The 20,919-nt window shown below is 31.3% G+C and overlaps 1 protein-coding gene across 1 annotated transcript; it reads left to right on the top strand.

Moving 5' to 3' along the window:
- Positions 1–13,702: 13,702 nt before the first annotated feature.
- On the top strand, positions 13,703–16,724 carry LOC140873558 (putative disease resistance protein At1g50180). The gene is made up of 2 exons (XM_073276729.1): positions 13,703–14,773; positions 14,930–16,724. The coding sequence occupies exons 1-2, from the start codon at positions 13,750–13,752 to the stop codon at positions 16,642–16,644; spliced, it is 2,739 nt and encodes a 912-aa protein (XP_073132830.1). The 5' UTR covers positions 13,703–13,749; the 3' UTR covers positions 16,645–16,724.
- Positions 16,725–20,919: the final 4,195 nt, after the last annotated feature.

Below are 20,919 nucleotides of genomic sequence, written 5' to 3'. Positions count from 1 at the left end.
TAACTCAACTTAGTTTCTGACGTAGCTGTTTGACCCAAGCATATCTCATAGCTCAATGATCCAAATGATCAGCCGCCAAAACCGTCGCGTAGCCAACGCAAAAATCCACAAGTCATATCTCATGTCAGGTGGACCAATGCGGATGATATATAGGCCAAACCATCGTCTCAATACTGAGCTGGATGAACTTGTAGCAGTGGTTTAATGGTCATATCTCTAAGCTCCGTGATCCAAATGGAATTATTCAGTATGCGTCAGAAGTATAAAAAGACAATCTAAAAATCATCTTCACAATTCAAAGTCTGAATCGGAGTCTAAGAAGATGATAAATCGCGTTGAAGTTTCTGGTTCTGCACAGGTTGATAACAGAACTCGAGTCTGTAAATGGTTTGGTTGTTTGAGCATTCTCTCTCATATAAAATTCGAATGGAGTGATTTTTGATGTGTTGGAAAGCCAAGACAAATGGCTACAATTATCTGTTCATTGTTTTGGCCAAAAATCAATGCATCAAGATCTATAAGCCCTCTACTTCTCAAGCTCTCCTTGACCATTTTTAGCAGCTCTAATATTCAAGCATTAGTCTCTCATTTGAACTCCGAAATAAGTGATTTTTGTTCTGTGGGTAAGCCAAGACAAATGGCTACAACTTTATGTTTTCCACTTTGCCGAGAAATCAATGCAGCAAGAATTATAAGTACTTGAACAGACAATATTTATTCAAGCAGTAGAGATGCTCTCACTTGGTCTCTCAACTGGTCGAGGTACTGTCACCTGCTCTCATTCAACCGCTCACCAAGCTTGTCACCTGCTCTCACTCAATTGCTCACTAAGATTGTCACTTGCTCTATCCAATTGACTCCTCCGGATGCAGATCTAGTCAACCGGTCAAAGCTACTTTCCAAAAAAGCAAATATTACCGTTTTATTATTTCCAACAGTCATATTTTGTGTCTAACGTCTATATCATTTTTGGATGCTATAAATACAAGATTTGGAGATTAAGAAGAAAAGAGAGGGAACGACCTAAGATTATTCAGCTAGTTAGAGTTTTTTCACATCAATAGGGGGCGTCAAAACAGATTGTTTAGCTAAGTCAAGAGTTTGCCCTTGGTGCGAAGGACCGACAGATTTCTTGAGCTTTCACAGCCAAGTTCTTCACAACCCAACTAACTCACACACATTTGTTAGATGATTTGTATAGATTAGTTGAGTGAGAATCTTTGCACAAAGACGTTAAAGATGTGTAAACTCTGTATCTTCAGTGTTATGTCACTGAGAGAATTGAGAATTTAGGAGTTCCTACATAGGCAGTGGGATAAGTACTAAGGTTGGAGTGAAAATATTACAAGACGTTGTAATATCCAAAGTTTTCTAGTGTATCCTTTCCTATGTGAAAGAAGAGGTGACGTAAGAGCGTTGAGTCTCCGAACATCCGTAAAAAAATTCGTGCATCTTTACATTATCGCATTTACTTGTTGTTTTGGATGATTTGTTGAAGCATTTTATGTGTTCTTTAAAAATACCAAAATATTTACATTCAAAAGTGTTTGATAAAATACTTCAACGAAAATGTTTTTATTATCTAGTCTTGCAATATTTTCAAACGATTTCTCAAATGCTTAATAAGTTTTTAGAGGGATTATTTCGAGTGTCTTTCGCTTGGTTTTGTAACCAAACTCGATATAATTTCTCGGTGCTTAGTTCATTTTTGAACATTTCAAGAACGAGCTATTTCGCCAAATTTTAACTTCTTCTGGATTTTGGGCACTTTTCCTGATTTGCTTTATAGAATTACATATTATGTATAGTTAATTTTATATCGGAAGATTCAGAACAGATCTTTTGTAAATTAATATTCCATTTCATGTGAACATTAAAATTTCAATTTTTGTCTGATATCTTTGTTTTTTTTAATAGTAATTTTAGTCTTTTTTTCGACTTGATACTGAAATTGAACAAATATAGTGCTGATGAAGCGTTGGTGGGTACAATGTTACATTATCATTACCAGTTAAATATGATGAAAATTGCCAAAAATAAAAGTTACAGAGCTAAAACTAAAATGTGATAACATAATGACCAAAATTACAAATATGACATAATCACAGGATCAAAAATGCAGTTTCCTCAAACATAATAAACGCTTAAAATTTGCTTTTAAGAGAAAGACCGCGCACTTCAATTTTGAAGTAAGAGTTAATAGAAGACAGTTCAAAATTGATTAATTATATTAATATTAAAATAGATGTATGTAAAAATTTTAAATTAATATAATTACTCGATATAAAAATTAATTAAGTGAAGATATATGACAGTACAAAAGAAGTTCATAGATTAACACAAACTATTTGTAATTAGGGATGAATAAATTTTTAGATGAGAGAAAAATATATTTGAAACAATCGTCATTCGAGAAAAACTAACTGTATTTTTCTTTAAAAATATTTATTATGATACATATATTGTTCATGATTCAAAAGTTCTTTCAAAAAACTTCATTGTAGATACATTCTATGAGATCATAAATACTCATATGTTAACATAATTCAATAACTTATTTATACTAAAATTTTACAAAAGAAGTTTCGGGGAAAAATATTTTACAAAATAAGATAATGTGGATAATTTTTAATAAATGTTGTTGCATTTAAAAGACAATTGATAAGACATTCTGAATTATTCCATTCTAAATTAGATTATAAATTTAGGGGTTTGAATAAAATATAAAAAATAAATAAATTAAAATATTAAAATTTTGTTTATATTAATATTTGTTAATGAACATTAATTTAGTTAAAATTAACATGTTATCAAATGAGTTAAATTTCAAATAAATCCGGTATTGATATGATTTCATATTCATTCTTGAAATCATTTATGCAAATCATGTGTCTTCCTACATAACTAATTATAAATATTAAACAATTTTAAAAGAACAATTAGACATATTTGAATAATAACATTTTAAATAATAGTAATGGTTATTATTAATCCAATCTAATTTGATAACATGGTTTAAACATGTGTAATTTTTAGTAATAATAGTAATAGTAAGACCATAATCAATGCAACAATGAAGAATTAAATTAGCTTTATTAAATTTTTTGAAAATGACTTAAACTACCCCTTGACTTTTCACATACAAATTAAACAATAATTAAGACAAGGGCAATTTAGACTATTCAGAATTCAAACTCACATATTTATATATAGATTCAATCAATTAAATTTGAACTTATCCACTAAAATGCTATAAAATTATAAGAGAAAAATGAATAAAGAAAAATAATAGATAGGTAACAAATAAACAAAACAAAAGTATATTATTAGATTTTTTTTGTAAGTAAAGGAAAAATAGCCAAAGATTAAACATGCAAGAGGATAAATCAATTTCAAAATTTTAAAATAATTACAAAGAATATTGGAATTTGTTTGCAAACTACCATGTTTACAATCAATGGATCTGCGAGTGGTAGAATATTTTACATTACCAATTAAATTGGAAAAATTGTATATATCACCCTTGTGAAATCCCGGATTTGCTGATAACCTTCTATGAAAATTTTTTAAGCTAATAACCCCCTGTGATTCTAGATTTGTAGCATCTACACCTTTTTCAGCTAAAAAATGACGAAAATACCCCTACATAAAATAAATGATAAATTAAAGAGTTCATAAAAGTCAAGGGTATTTTCGTCATTTTTTAATCAAAAGGGGTGTGCATGCTATAAATCTAGAATCACAGGGGGTTATTAGTTTAAAAAAATTTCATAGGGGGTTATCAGCAAATTCAAAATTTCACAAGGATGATATATGCAATTTCCCCAGTTAAATTTGATTGTTAAGATGGGACGATTGAGGCATATCCGATAATAACAGGGACTCATGGAAAGATAAGACTTAGACTAGATGGCTTATAAACGGAATTGGAGACATTGATTGGATTCAATAGTTATATATTTGATAGTAACCATCTCCACAAATTAACCAATCTCCGACATTTTGGTGGAAAAGTTAATGATATAGAAAACTTATCCGTGGTTGTTGATCAGATTACTAAACTCAAGGATCAGCTTCGGGAGGCAAGTCTAGAAATTTCAAATGCGAGTGATGATTTTAGTTCTGTAGAAGGTTCACTTTGTGATTGATTCATTAAAGCATTGCCCACTCAATTAATTATTTAATGATTGCTGAGGAGATTGCCTACTTGGGACAGTCATTCACTCCAGAATCTTAAAACTCTGATGCTTTTTCGTAGTAATTAATTTGTGGAAGATTCGATGGAAACACTACAACATCTTCCCACGCTACGACATCATCTGTTGGGTATAGACTCATTTGCTGGAACACAAATGGTTTGTGGGAGTAAAGCATTTGCTCGGCTCGAGAGTCCTTACACTTTCGGGAATGAGAAATTTAAAGGGATGGAGATCAGTGGAACAAGGGGCAATGCCAAATCTTTCTGATCTCAAAATCTTATATTGTACGAAATTGAAGATAATTCCAGATGTAATAATTTCCCTGGCTTGCATCACAAAGCTGGCCATTGGAGGCATGTCCGGTGATTTCGTGCGACGGTTGAGAATCGGAGGAGAAGATTACCACAAATCAGTCATATATACCTTTCATTGGTACCGGAAAACGCAACCAGTTGAATCTGTTTGTTGCATGAACATTATTACATGGCTACCCGCATGTTTTTATATATCTTTGTACTCGTGCTATATATGCTTTTATCTGTCGAATATTGAACGAACGAATGTATTGCAATTTGAATTGATTATCTTAGTATGGAGTTCATTCTACAATTTTAGAAATTAAAGAGGAATTAAATTACAATTAAAATTATAAAAAAAATTTAAAAAAATTCTGGAAATGAAAACTATAAAAAAATTTAAAAAATAAATAAATTTTTGTAATAAAATATGATTGGAATTTTCTAAATTTCATTCGAAACTCTTAAAAGCTCATATATAAATAAAATTTAACATTTTAAAAAATCTCCAAAATATTTATAAAAATTTAGATTAATTGTGGAATATGATAAATTTTAGTAGTATACAAATTTCAAAAAAGAAAAAAGGGCATTTAAGTCAAACAACTTTAAAAGGCATAGTATTGGTCTTTTTTTTTTTAGGAAGGCATATTATTGGTCTTATTTTAACCAAAAGAGAATTGATGGATGGCATCGAAGTCATTTGAAAAGTCACGGATAATTTTGAAATTGTTGAAAAATATATTATTATTATTAATATTATGTTAAATATTGAATGTTGAATGTTGAATATTGAGTTGTAAAATGTGGAAAATTAGTGTGTGATGATGTAGATGATGATGTATTTATTTTTGGACTAATCTCAAATGTGGATCTATAAATAGGTCTTCATTTGTGATGAAAAATACAATTGAGTTGAGAGAAAAATATTATAAAGTGTAGAGTTTGATATATTTTGAGTTTTGGAGTATTTACTTTTTACCGCAAATTTTTACTTTTTCACAACACGTTATTAGCACGATCGCTCGAAGGTTCTCTATAATTTTCGACGCTCCAAAATACAAGAAGAAGTCAAAAATATTCAACAAGTAAGAATTTTTATTTTACTGTTTATATATTTTTATTGTGTATATATTAATATATAATATCATGTTATTATCAGAAATGAAAAAAATTAGTTTTTTAAAAACTTGTTATAAATCTTGAGATGATGTTAAGACGACATCCCACACTCCCAGTAAGGGATACGACAAGTATAAAAGCATCTAAGGTTTTTAAATAATAACGTGATATGATATATATTTATTATGTATATATACTAACTATATTGGTATAATTTCACAATATTATAAAAAGGTTGTCTACGACATTGATCTTATAATAATGTGATATGATATACTATACCTGACTTTATACTAACTATATTGGTATAATTTCACAATATTATATAAAAGGTTGTCTACGACACTGACCTTATAATAATATGATATGATATACATAATTATTTAATTTATCATTATATGCATTGCATCATTATCACGAATTTTTATTCAACATATACTCGATTTTTTCTTTACCCCCAACGGTCACAAACGGCTAGTTTTTGGCCTATAAATATGTTCACTCAAACTCATTTTCAATCACACCAAAATTCACTCTTTCTCTCAAAATATTTTCTCCTCGGTTTTTTTGAAGATGAAGATGATGGCATTTCTATGGCTATTTTTTATAACGATTATGATCATCATGCTCACGAGTCTTGTACTCACCAGCGATTTTTCACCACATACTTTTTCTCTATTTGTATACGCACTTGTAATCTTCGTTCTTCCATTATTTTGTATTGTCATATTAATGGAAATTAACTAATAAAATGCATTGTTATTTTTCTAGTACCACCATGTCAAATTTGGCAAAGATTGAATCCGTTGCTCTCGATATCACTAGAAAAGAACAAAGAATTGTTAATGAGAAATCATAAATCCCATCTACGGCATTTTCAGAAGCAAATATTGTAAGTAAAAATAAAAACCAAAATCAAAGGCATAAACTAGATTTTGGTTGAGGTCGAGGATGTGGTCATGAACGTGGACGTAGAAATGATCGCGGTCGTGGTCACGGCCGTGAATATGAAAATAATCGAGATTGTTACTTCAATAACTAATCTCAAAAGAACGTCACGAACCACCCAAAAAGGCAGCATGAAAATATGAGTGAAAATAAAAATCACTCAAAAAGATATGAAAGTGCTTGTTATAAATGTGGCACTCCAAGACATTGGTCACGTACCCCTGAACACTTATTTAAGCTCTTTAAAGTATCGATAAAGGGAAAAAAAAAAAAAAAAAAAAAAAAGAGACCAATTTTGTTGAAAACAGTAACCATTTAAGTGGTTCAACTTATTTCAATGCTGCCGATTTTTTCAAATGATTTCGAGAACATTGATTAATATATTGATGGGACTGAAATGTAACATGCTATATTTTTCATGCATTCTTATGAAATATGCTATATTTTGCATATATATATTATCCTTGATTTTCTTTATTGCATTTTTTTAAAGTATGGAAAATGCTATGAGCAAAGATAAACCCATGAAAGTTTGCCTACCCGATAGTGGTACAACGCACACCATTCTCCGAGATAAAAGATATTTCTTGGAATTAAAACCAACAAAAATAATGGTGAATACAATATCAGGTCCTGTAGACTTGATTGAAGGTTGTGGAAAAGCACATTTTTTGTTACCTAAGGGTACAAAATTTTTTATAAATGATGTTTTATATTCACCAGGATCAAAAAGAAATGTGTTGAGTTTTAATGATATATATTCTCTTGGGTATGATACTGAGACGATAACTGATGGAAATCAGAAATATATGTGTCTTACCACATATAAATCAGGAAAGAAATATGTGGTTGAAAAATTATCAATGCTCCCTACTGGATTGCATTATACACATATAAGGCCAATCGAATCAAATATGGTGGTTAATAGTTCTTCAATATTAATCAATTGACATGATCGATTGGGACATCCTGGTTCAATAATGATGCGAAGAATTATTGAAAATATGCATGGTCATCCAGTGAAAGACCAAAAGATCTTTCAGAATAATAAGTTTCAATGTAAATCATGTTCTCTTGGAAAACTTATTATAAGACCATCGCCAGCTAAAATCCAAACAGAATCACTCATATTTCTTTAACGTATTCAGGGTGATATTTGTGGGCCAATTCATCCACCATGTGGACCATTTCGATATTTTATGGTATTGATCGATGCCTCCAGCAGATGGTCACATGTATGCTTATTGTCAACTCGGAATGTGGCATTTGCAAAACTAATGGCTCAAATAATAAAATTGCGGAATCAATTTCCCGATTATACAATCAAGAAAATAAGACTTGATAATGCTGGAGAATTTACTTCCCAAACTTTCAATGACTATTGTATGTCAATGGGAATTACTGTTGAACATCTTGTTGCTCATGTTCATACACATAATGGATTAGCTGAATCATTGATTAAACGTCTACAACTGATTACTAGACCAATGATTATGAGAACAAAACTCCCTATTTCTATATGGGGACATGCAATTTTACATGTTGCGGCATTAATTCGCATCAGACCAAGTGCATATCATAAATTCTCCCCATTGCAGCTTGCATTTGGTAAAGAACCAAATATTTCTCATCTGAGAATTTTTGGATGTATGGTGTATGTGCCTATTGCACCACCTCAATGATCAAAAATGGGTCCTCAAAGAAAAATCGATATTTATATCGGTTATGATAGCCCATCAATCATTCGATATCTTGAGCCTCAGACATGCGATGTGTTTACAGCACGTTTTGTTGATTGTCATTTTAATGAAGAAATCTTCCCAATGTTAGGGGGAGAAAAGAAACACATCGAAAAAGAAATCACATGGTATGTACCATCATTATTACATTTGGATCCAAGGACCAAACAATGTGAGAAAGATGTACAGCAAATTGTGCACTTGCAAAGAATTGCAAATCAAATGCCAGATGCATTTGCAGACACAAAAGGGGTAACAAAATCATATTTACATGTTGTAAATGCCCCTACTCGAATTGAAATTCCAAAGAAACAAATTGAAGACACTCATGATGTCATAAAACGCTTGAAGCGTGGAAGGCCCGTCGGTTCCAAGGATAAAAATCCTCGAAAAAGAAAAGACATAGAGAAACACGATGATCATAAAATAGAAAATGGTGTTCCAGAAAAAACACCTGATGATGAAAATGTTCTGTCAGAACCACAAACTGACGAGAATCGTGAAATCTCTATCAATTATATTAATAATGGAAAAATATGGAACCGAAGAGATATAGAAGATATTGATGAAATATTTTCTTATAATGTGGCATGTGACATCATAAATGAAAACGAGGATCATGAACTAAAATCCTTTGGTGAATGTAAAACTCGTCATGATTGGGCAAAATGGAAAGATGCCATCCAGATTGAATTGGATTCGCTAAATAAACGCAATGTTTTTGGACCTATATTCCTCACACCTGAAGGTGTAAAACCTGTTGGATACAAATGAGTTTTTATTCGAAAGCGAAATGAGAAAAATGAAATAATAAGATATAAAGCTAGACTTGTTGCACAAGGTTTTTCTCAAAAGCTTGGAATTGATTATGAAGAAACGTATTCTCCTGTTATGGATGCAATTACGTTTCGATATTTGATTAGTTTGGCAGTGTCTGAAAATTTGGAAATGTGTCTGATGGATGTTGTTACGGCTTACTTATACGGATCACTTGATAGTGATATATACATGAAAATCCCTGAAGGATTTAAGATGCCTGAGGCACAAAGTTCAAAACCCAGAGAATTTTATTCTGTAAAATTGCATAGATCATTACATGGGTTGAAGCAATCCGGCCGAATGTGGTATAATCGGCTAAGTGAGCACTTGATGAAAAAGGGATATGTAAATGATCCAATATGCCCTTGTGTTTTCATCAAGAAAACAACATCCGGATGTGTAATTATTGTTGTATATGTTGATGATTTAAACATCATTGGAACGAATAAAGAAATTCAAGAGGTTATGATGTACTTGAAGGAAGAATTCGAAATGAAGGATCTTGAAAAAACCAAGTACTGTCTGGGTTTGCAAATAGAACAAAAAGAATGTGGAATTTTTGTTCACCAGGCAAATTATACAAAAAAGATCCTTAAACGTTTTAATATGGATAAATCAAATCCATTAAGTACTCCAATGGTTGTAAGATCATTAAACATAGAAAATGATCCATTCCGTCCATGTGAAGATGATGAAGTTATTCTTGGTCCAGAAGTACCATATCTAAGTGACATTGGTGCCTTTATGTATCTTGCAAATTGCACTAGACCAGATATATCTTTTGCTGTAAATTTATTGGCACGATTCAATTCATATCCAACAAAGAGGCACTGGAACGGAATTAAACATATATTTCGTTATCTACGAGAAACGACAGATTTGGGACTTTTGTACTCAAAAGACACCAATCAAAGTATCATTGGTTATGCCGATGCTGGATATTTATCTGATCCACATAAGGCACGTTCCCAAACCGGATATGTATTTACTCGTGGAGGCACCGCAATTTCTTGGCGTTCACAAAAACAAACACTCGTAACAACTTCATCAAATCACGCTGAGATTATTGCGCTACATGAAGCAAGCCGTGAATGTGTTTGGCTAAAATCAATGACACAACATATCCAAACTTCTTGTGGATTATCAGTAGACAAGAAGCCTGTGACGTTGTATGAAGACAATGCTGCATGTATTGCTCAAATGAAAGAAAGATACATCAAAAGTGTCAGAACAAAACATATATCCCCAAAGTTCTTTGCCTACACTCAAGAGCTTGAGAAGAATAAAGATATTGATATTTGTTATATTCAATCAAGTGAGAACTCATCAGATCTCTTCACAAAGGCACTTCCCACGACGATATTCAGAAAGCATATATACAACATTGGGATGCGCAATCTGCGAAATATGTGAAGAATCACTCATGTTAACATGAGGGGGAGTTTACGTGGCTGCACTCTTTTTTCCTTACTATGGTTTTTATCCCACTGGGTTTTTCCTAGTAAGGTTTTTAACAAGGCAGTATAAAACACGTAATAAAGACAATCATCATATCACGATCATCATCACAAGGGGGAGTGTTGAAAAATATATTATTATTATTAATATTATGTTGAATATTGAATGTTGAATGTTGAATATTGAGTTGTAAAATGTGAAAAATTAGTGTGTGATAATGTAGATGATGATGTATTTATTTTTGGACTAATCTCAAATGTGGATCTATAAATAGGTCTTCATTTGTGATGAAAAATACAATTGAGTTGAGAGAAAAATATTATAAAGTGTAGAGTTTGATATATTTTGAGTTTTGGAGTATTTATTTTTTACCGTAAATTTTTACTTTTTCACAACAAAAATTAATTTTAAATGTGAGATGATTATGGATTTTACTAGAGATTGGGGTATTTGGCTAAGTTTATAAGCTTATAAGCTGTCGGGTTTTATTTTAAAAATAAGATTTTAAAGTATTTGAATGAACTTATTTTACCAAAAAATATATAATACTAAGAAAGTAATATAAATAGTTATATATATAAAAAATTGTTTTAGAATTCTATCATATAAATTTTAAACATATATTAAAAAATAAAACTATTTTATATTTTAATTTTAATAAAATTGATAAATTATTAAAATGATGGTAGGGGAATGGTGGATATGTATTTAATAAAATATAAAATCATAATATGGAAAAATAAAATATCATAAAAAAAAATTTTCCAAATAAGTAGGGGTAATCTTATTTTTTTTAAAAAAAAAAAACAGCTTATAAACTGTCAAACAGCTCATAACCTCTTTAAAAAATATTGCTCATAACCTCTTTAAAAAATATTTTACCATTTGAAGAGGTTTATAAATTGTTTTATATAGCTTATAGAGAGCGACGAGTCCACATCAAAAATAAAAAATAATTGTTGTACCAAACATTTAGTTTTACAGGTTGGAGCATTAAAGAAATTGGGGTCATGCTTTTAATTAATGGTCACATGGGATCGTCCTTTTTTGTTGGACTAAAACAACAATACACCATCTTTATATCTGTATTGACTATTGATTGTGTGGTCAGTTGTTGAGATTTTTTGGTATTATCCAAACCATGCATTCAACAATTCGTATTTTTATATATAGGCGTAATTAATTATATATTGTTGACGTGGCAAATCATGAAACATTAGATCTATGATTGGGATATTACTCATATGCTAGGTTGAAATCTACCAAATTTATAGAACTTATTATTTGTGCATGGCCGAAACTTAGCTAAGATATCAAATATAACAGTAAAAATATATATGATATAAATTTTTTTTATAATAATATTTAAAATTAAAATATATCTATTACATTATATCAATAATTTTAAGTAATTGTTCAAACCCTCATACTTATTAATTTTAAGTATTAATTAAATAAAATAACATTTCGTGAATGACATGGATGATATATGTGTGCTAATCAAGTGACAAATTATAAAAAAATATCAATGGCTTGGTCATGAAAATGCAAAATGAAAGTGAAAGTTCTGGGAATAGATAAAATACATCTATAAAATGATAAAATGGAGTACAAATTATAGAAAAAAAATGGATCGTACCTCAATATGTTTTTTTTTTCTAACAAAATAGACTAATAAAGAATAAAACCAAATATCATAAAATATGTTGGGTTTATCATATAATAAAAGAAATATGGAAATAATGAAGACAATACATATTGAGATGCATTATATTTTAATAGAGCTTTTGCATTACGACTTAATATTTTACAATAAACTAAAAAATGCTCACTATTTTTATATGCATTTCTACAATAAACTCAAATATCATTATATAAAACTTGGATGAAAAAATTTAAAGGATAATGCTATATGTATATAGAGTCTTACAAAGAGGCTTACACGTCCTATTAAATTAGGAAAGTGTATCAAAATTCTTTTAAAATATCTTTATTTTCAACCTACAATTATTTGTCTTGTTCAAAAAAAAAACTCTTTAACAAAAAAATTATTATTTTTATTTTATTATTTATTGTATAGTATTGGGGGTGTCAAAATTGAACCCGACACCAGTTGACAGATAATTATGGAATTAAGGTGGAGGTCTTGGGGTTGGTTAGACCCGAAATATTGGAATTTTTTAAATTTTTAACAAAATAATTAAATACCCATAATAATAATCAATATATTTTTGATTTAAATACATAATAACAAAATCTCACTTATATAATTCTATATAATTTAAATTTGAAAGTTCAAGTGTACAAGGTTTAAAATATACTTAATACACAAAATAAAATTTATTTTTAAAAATCAATATTTTGTAAAATAATTATTACATGTTAAAATCTATGATACAATATACAAAAAAAATTTCAAACATACAATATATAAAAATATAGTAAATATTTCTTAATTCTATAAATAATAAAAAACTTTTTAAAAATTTCTCAAATCAAATCCGAATAAATCAATAGCGACCTACTAGAACTCGACTAACCCGATCAACCCAAACCTAATGATTTGTTTTTTTATTTTTTTTTAACAAAATAATTAATTATTACACATAATAAAAAATAAATATATTTTAATTTAAATACATAATAATAAAATATCGCTTATATATGATGTAAATTTGAAAGTTTAATTTTAAAATTTTTAAATATATTTACTCGAAAAAAATAATCAATTATTATTTTTGTTGAACTCAGTAAATAATTATGTTTTCATAATTATATTTTAAAATTTTATAAAATATTTATTTTTATTGAACTCAATAAAATTAATTCTATAAATAAGTAATAAATAATAATAATATTTTTGTTAAAAGATTTTTTTAGCAAGACAAAAAATTAATTGTAGAATGAAAAAAAATATTTTTATAAAAAAAATTAAGATATTTTTCTAATTTAATAAAGCAGTGTAATCTTCTACGTAATACTACACGTACATATAGCATTATCCAAATTTAAAATACCGTGTCTGATTAATGAGCTATGAAATAGGTACTATTTTATAGTCCTATATATTATATATCTTTGTTCCGTCCAGTACTAGTGTGAATCAAGACTACCCATTGATTACACAGCAACTACAAGTACAATACACTCTCTTCTTCCCAAAAAAAGATGGTTGATGCTGCTGCAAACATGGCTTTGGAAACGCTGCGTGACCTTTTGATCGAAGAAGTGAAGTTTTTATCCAGTGTTGAAGGTCACGTCGAGGATGTCGGAAGAGAGCTTCAAATTATGCGCGATTTCTTGAAGGATGCCGACAAGTGGCAGGACAGATACAACTCTGCCACCGTGCATGGTTGGGTTTTAGAACTTATGGATCTGGCAACGAGGGCTGAGGATGTTCTTGAAAGATATGTTGTTGAAGTTACATCAAAAAGAGGAGCCAAGGGCTTGAAAAAAATGCTCAAAAGATTCACTTGCATATTGGGTGACTGTGTGGCTCTTCACGAGATAGGGAACGAGACTGCAGGTATTTTGTCTCGCATGGCTAAACTCACCAAAGACCTTGAGTCTATACGTAATAGGGAGGGGTCGTCAAGTTTCGAGTGCCATGATGACGATCAACGATTGCTAAGGCAGACATATGGTCATGGGATTGAAGAGCACTTCGTTGGGATGAAGAAAGACATGGATCTTCTCTTATTGAATATGCAAAATGACGATAGGTCATATCGAGTGATCTCTATATGTGGAATGGGTGGTTTGGGGAAGACCACTCTTGCTAGAAAAATTTACCAACACAAGTTGGGTTTTGAAGCTCGTGCTTGGGTTTGCATAACGCAGAAACTACTTCAAGCAACAACTATTTTCAAACAAATTTTGAAGCAACTTCTTCCAGGAGAAAACAATGAAAAACGAATAATGAGAATGGAGGAAGCTGAGTTGGTGACAGAACTATACGAGATACAGAGAGTGAAGAAGTGTCTGGTGGTTCTTGATGATATATGGGAAATTGATCATTGGAACATCTTGAAGAATGCATTTCCACTTGCAGAATCGAATTCCAAAATTTTGCTCACCACCAGAAATCAGTTGATTGCGGACACAGAATTTGTCTACAAACTAGATTTCTTGACGGAGGATGAAAGTTGGGATCTGCTTCAAAAGATAGCTCTTCCCATCCATCAATCTCAAGGTCAGTTTTATTGATCGATACTTGTAATAACTTCCATTGCCTATTGTATTTTATAAGTTATATGCAAAGATTTATCGAACCTATTATTTGTTTATATTTTCTGTACTAATGTCGTCAAGATGGAGATTGATTTATGTTTGCCAAATGCGCACACAGCTAACTCGAAACAGTTGGAAGCTATAGGAAGGGAATTGGTTCGCAAATGTGGGCGTCTACCCCTAGCAGTATCTGTTATTGGTGGAATTTTGCGAGGACAAAAAAATTTAGGGGAATGGAAAAAGGTCCTCGAGAATATGGATTCGTACCTAAAGCACGGGAAAGGTGTTCATGCCAATGATAAAAGGGTAGAACAGGTGCTAAATTTGAGTTACAACGTACTGCCTTACTATCTAAAGTTATGTTTTCTATTTTTAGGATGTTTTCCAGAGGACAGGGTTATAGGTGTGAGAGATGTTTATTTGATATGGATGGCAGAAGGATTGATTTCATCATGTGATAAAGGGCAAAATGAAACTCTTTGGGATGTTGCTGAACGCTATTTAAATGAACTAGCAAGCAAATGCATGGTTCAGGTGAGTTCAAGATCATGTCGGCTTCATGATTTGGTGAGAGATTTATGTTTGTCAAAGGGAAAAGAAGACAAGTTTTTCGAGGATTCTCACGGAAAAATTAGAAGATTAGCAATCAATTTGGTGGATGACAACGCATGTAGTGTTGAACAGTTTAAAAATGCAAACTTGCGATCTCTTGTATTGCTATGCAACCGGGAAAAAAGTTATTATGATATTAGTGACATCTGGAAAAATTTACTTAGCGGCAAGTTCCTCAAATCTCTCAAAGTCTTGGTAATGGAATACTGCAAATTTGAGGATGATAAATTACCTGATTCTGTGAGAAAACTAGTGATGCTCAAGCATTTGAGTATAAGATATAGTTGTGTCCTGGAGTTGCCAGAATGTGTCTGTCAACTGCCATGTTTGCAATCATTGGATCTGCGTGTGAGTTTTGGTCAGGTTGGACGTCTTGCATTACCAAATTCGATTGATAAGATGGGACGATTGAGGCATCTGTTTCTGGGTGCTTCTTGGACAATAAAGAAGATGGACGGTGGGATAAGACTCGATGGCTTAACGGAATTGGAGACATTGATTGGGTTTGATAGCAAGATCTGTGATGCTAAACATCTCCGCAAACTAACCAATCTCCGACGTTTTTTAGGGCGTGTTTATGATATAGAAAGCTTATCCGTGGTAGTTGATCACATCATTAAAATCAAGGATCAGCTTGGGGAGGCAAGTTTATCCATTTCTGTCACGGATATGAGTTCCGAAGAAGGTTCACATCTTATTGATTCGTTAATGCATTGCCCGCTCAATGAATTGAGAATTTATGGGCGATTGAGGAGATTGCCGAATTGGGAGCCTCAGTTAGTCGAGAATCTTCATTCTTTGAGCCTTGATGGTAGTGAAATTGTGGAAGATCCGATGGAAACACTACTACAACATCTTCCCACGCTAGAGATTCTTTGCTTGGGCAGTAAATCATTTTCCGGAACAGAAATGGTTTGTGGGAGTAAGGGATTTCCTCAGCTGAAGGAACTTACACTTGAAGGATTGAGCAATTTAGAGGGATGGAGGGTGGAACAAGGGGCAATGCCAAATCTTTCGGAGCTCGAAATCTGGGGTTGTCCAAAATTGAACATGATCCCACAAGGAATCACTTTCCTGGCTTCCCTCACAAAGCTCACCATTCGTGAAATGCCCAGCGATTTCATTTCGCGGTTGAGAAGAGGAGGACAAGATTACCACAAAATCACTCATATACCATTCATTGATTTGTTACATTTACAAGAAGATACAATTTTTGCTTGAAAGAGAGAACAATATTATATGAAGATTAGTAACAATAATTTGATTTGAAACAATAGAATATTATAATTTTCTATTCTATATATTATATTCTATCAAGCAAGAGTCATTAATAGAAACTGTTGGTACGTTTGGTGTGTTAATAAATTAAATTACATTCTTGCCTCTCAATTTTGTTTCCTAAAAAAAAATTATTGTTGTTATCTGTTTTGACTGAAAAATATAAGAGAAATTGTACGATTTTCCTCTCCAACTCCACCACACGTCCCCATGTCATGTCCACACCCTATCGGTAACCTATTTTGTTATGAATTATGATATAGGAACCAAATCATTTTTCAATCAACTTCTTTCTTGACAAACAAATGCTCGCTAATTCACATATTCTCCTTCAAATTGGAGACTCAAAATCAATTACCAAATCAAAGAGGATTGTTTCTCAAGATGCATTATCGGTTACCCAACCACAAATATGGGTTGTGGCTATTGAATTATATAATATTAAGGTAACCGTGACACTTTTTTTATTGATTTTTTTTGTCTGCTATGATGTTTTCGCTTTAGTATTTAAATAATAACTAACTCATGGGAAATTTTGTTCATAGTTTGATAGTTCAAGTTTTCTTATTTAAATCATTATTTCAATTTTTTTCTCTTCAGCCTTATTTCTTAAATTGGTAATTTTGTTATCATCTTATTCCAGATTTTTGGATATGAAATAGCAATTGCAATCCTCTCCTACACTTCCTCCTACACTCCCTCCTACATGTCTCTTTCACATCTTACCTTTATTACAATAAAAAAATATCTAGTATTTATGGAAATATTAAAATATAATAAAAATTTTACTTTAAATAAATTTTATTTTAATTAATTAAATGATATTGAGTACATTGTAATAATATCTATTTTTTAATATCCATATTTTTATACGTCTGTGTATATATATGTATTATTGATAATGAAAATATTAAAAATTGTAAAAAATAATTAAACATTGATATTTAAATTCAAATATAGAAAAATAATTATAATATAATAAAAATTATTTAATTATGGAAATATTGAGATATAATAAAAATAAATTATTTTATATACACGTATATATTCATATTATTCATAATAAAAAAATTTAAATATTTATTAAAATTTAAGATGAAAAAAGTTTTAACAAAACTAACTTCTAATACAATTTAAATTTATACTAAAATGTTAGAAGATCTGTTTGATTATGGATATCGAATTTTTAATTTTTTTATTAATTTTTTTTAGTTTTATGCTTAATAAAATCAATTAAATTATTTAGATGAAAAACAAATTAATTCAAATATATGGAAAAAAAACAAAGATATAAAATCCATGAATATCACGTGTCAACTCATTGAATATTTTAAAACATATATACTAAATTAGTGAATCCATAAATATCATGATAAATATAAAATATCATTTTAAAAATATCATTTATGCTAATAATATAATAAATAAAACACATCAACTACGGATGTGTTCTATCCATGACATCTTCTATTTTTCAGGCAAGTATTGATTTATATCTTGGTTTTTGATATCTTTTTCGTGGCCTTCAGTTGATGAAACGTTCAAATCAAAGAGTCCAGAATTTCGCCGCTGCATGTATACATATCATAAGATATAAATATGCAAGATAATAAATAATCTACAAAGGTGATACTTGTAAGTGAATGAATCACCTGAAATGGTTGTGTCAAATCTACTCCAGATATGCTCCAACTGGAAGAGTGAATTTGAGAACTTTATCATTTCAAACAAAAAAGTTACTTCAAGACGAATGCAAATGATTTAATTTCATGAAATAAAACTGTGATTATTGACTAGATATCACCACAAGAATTTTACCTGTTCAATATTGATGTCAGTATCATTTATGAATGATGTCTTGTCTTTGTTACTATTTGACTTTCTCTTTTTTTTTTGCTCTTTCCAAAGCAGATTTTGGCCGTTTTCCAGATTTTGCTCATGAATTAGGTTTAATTTTTAACCCTTTTACTACAACTTCATTGCAACCAATCTCCAATATTTTTTTTTCAGAGCTTACTTTGAGACTGGGAGTTTGCTTTGGTGTTCCTCTATTTTCTAAACTCATATCCACCTCCTCAATCGCCTTAATAATAACACTTTTTGTTAGTTCATATGTCTCTTCTGTCAATGCAGCACGTGTCACAAGTTGATGATGCAATCGACATAGTTCTTTGTATCGCATCCCAATTTTTACCTTTTCACTTTCTTCCTTTATCTCATCCAAAGATTCTTCTATTTTATCATTAGGTGGTGAAGATGTTCCAACGATCCATTTTTTTGCCATTTTGGTCCACCTTTTCTTAATATAAAACTCAGGAATTCTTACAACATTTTTATAAGTGAATACTTTGAGGACATGAGAACATAATAAGCCTGCAAATTCAAACTTTTTGCAACTACAAGAAATCTTATCGTCAGTGAAATCATATGTAACAGTGTATTGATACTGTTTACTAAAAGATGAGATCTTATAGTGGGATATAACTTCAGATTCAGTAACAACTTCTAACTTTGAATCATGTGCCTTGCTCAACTCATTTTGAAATAACTGAAAGGTTTCATGTGTAACGCCCCGTTTTTATTTTAAATGAGTTTATTTGAGTTAATCAGAGATTACAGAGTTCTCGAGCCAGTTTGATTTTGATCAGGGTCCTTTTTACAAATTTTAGAAATTTTAGGGACTAAAACGCAAATTTTGAGATTGTTATTTTATCTACTCTTGGAATTGGATTGAACAAGTCTTCCTTGCCTTATCTTCTTCTTTTCCATCGGCTTCTCTCCATTGTAGGCGCCCAAAGCTTTCTCCAAGCTCTTAAAATCCAGTCCAAACTCGATCCGTCCGTTGAAAATTAATTCTGAAGGCAGATTAGTGATCACAGCAGTGAGAACTCCGTTATACCGTAAGTATTTCTCCAATCAGATATGTTTTGTTTTTCGGAGGTTCTTAGAATCGTTTTAGATTCTAGTATGTTGTTCTTGGCGGAGTTCTGATCGTTTATTATCTGTCGGTTTTGAATTAGAGCGACGTTCGGAATTGTTATGATTTTTGGAAGCTATTTTCCAAAATCATGGTTTTGAGATTTGTTGGGTTTGTCTTGTTGTTGTTGTATTAGCATTGAATTGAGTTGATATCGCTATTGAACTGCTGTCTGCGTTGTCGGTTTGTTCAGTTTATAGCCGTTATGCCGTCGGTTTGAGTTTTTGGGGATTTCGAACCGTTATTGAGTTGTGATCTTGGCTTGTAAGTTGATCGTGGTTATTGATCATTTGTTGGTATCTGAATAGATTCGTTTGGAGCTTGTCAAGCCCAAGATTAATAGCAATTGTTCGTTTCAGAGTTTTGGACGAAGAACGGTATAGAGAATTACCTTTAGCCTTGTTGTTGTTTAGATTGGTTAGACTTTGATACAATCTTTTGTTGTAGCTTTCCAGAAGTTGAAACTACTGCATTAAAAGGTAAAAGCAGTCATCGTAGCGGGATAGCATACTCGAGACAGCTTAGTTCTTGAGTTTCCCCTTTTTAAATCACATATTTGTTTGTACACTTGTTCTAGCATGAAGAACTCGTGTCTTGTTGATTTCTTGGACTTTTGATTATGTGGCTTATGTTATGTTTCTGTTATGCATTCATCTTGAGCCAATCTTGCTTTCAGCGGGCAGAACCGCCCTTTTTGTTTAGACGTTTGGGAACTATGATTGAGTGGCCTGGGTCGTAGTCGTTTCGCCTGGTGCTAGCATACTCATTATAGTTGCTCAAAGTCTAGAGGAGTGGGATACGTGGCACCATCTCGATTGGGAGAGTCGGTGAGTCGTTACGTGATCTCATCCTCGGGATCCCAAAAGCACAGCAGCAATCCTTTGTTTATCAGACTTGATATCCCGGTTTAAAGACATGCATTTCATTACGTTGTTATTGATTGTGTTGTTGTCTTGGAAGCATGTTTATTGTTGCATTACTTGATATGTTGCTTTTACTGGGATTATCATTCTCACCGGTTATCCGGCTGTTGCTTTGTTTTGTATGTGTACTTGGCGACAGGAAGGGCAGGATCAAGTCAGCATAGACCTGGTTAGCGTCCAGAGCAAGAGATAGAAGTGAGACTCGTTTAGAAGTCGAATCAGCATGTCAACCTAGTTATGTTTTGCGAACATGTTTAGTCATTCGAACTTCTCGTAATTGTTTTGTAAGCAAGAATCGATGTAGGTACTACCGTATCG

This window comes from Henckelia pumila, unplaced genomic scaffold, assembly GCF_033568475.1.
Source record: "Henckelia pumila isolate YLH828 unplaced genomic scaffold, ASM3356847v2 CTG_637:::fragment_2:::debris, whole genome shotgun sequence".
NCBI lineage: Eukaryota > Viridiplantae > Streptophyta > Magnoliopsida > Lamiales > Gesneriaceae > Henckelia > Henckelia pumila.
This window is presented reverse-complemented; position numbering and strand designations above follow the sequence as displayed.

Excerpts from the sequence above, each read along its gene's own strand:
- LOC140873558 (XM_073276729.1), top strand. The coding sequence starts at position 13,750 with ATGGTTGATGCTGCTGCAAACATGGCTTTGGAAACGCTGCGTGACCTT. Across the intron at positions 14,774-14,929 it reads TCCCATCCATCAATCTCAAG|CTAACTCGAAACAGTTGGAA; the intron begins GTCAGTTTTATT and ends ATGCGCACACAG.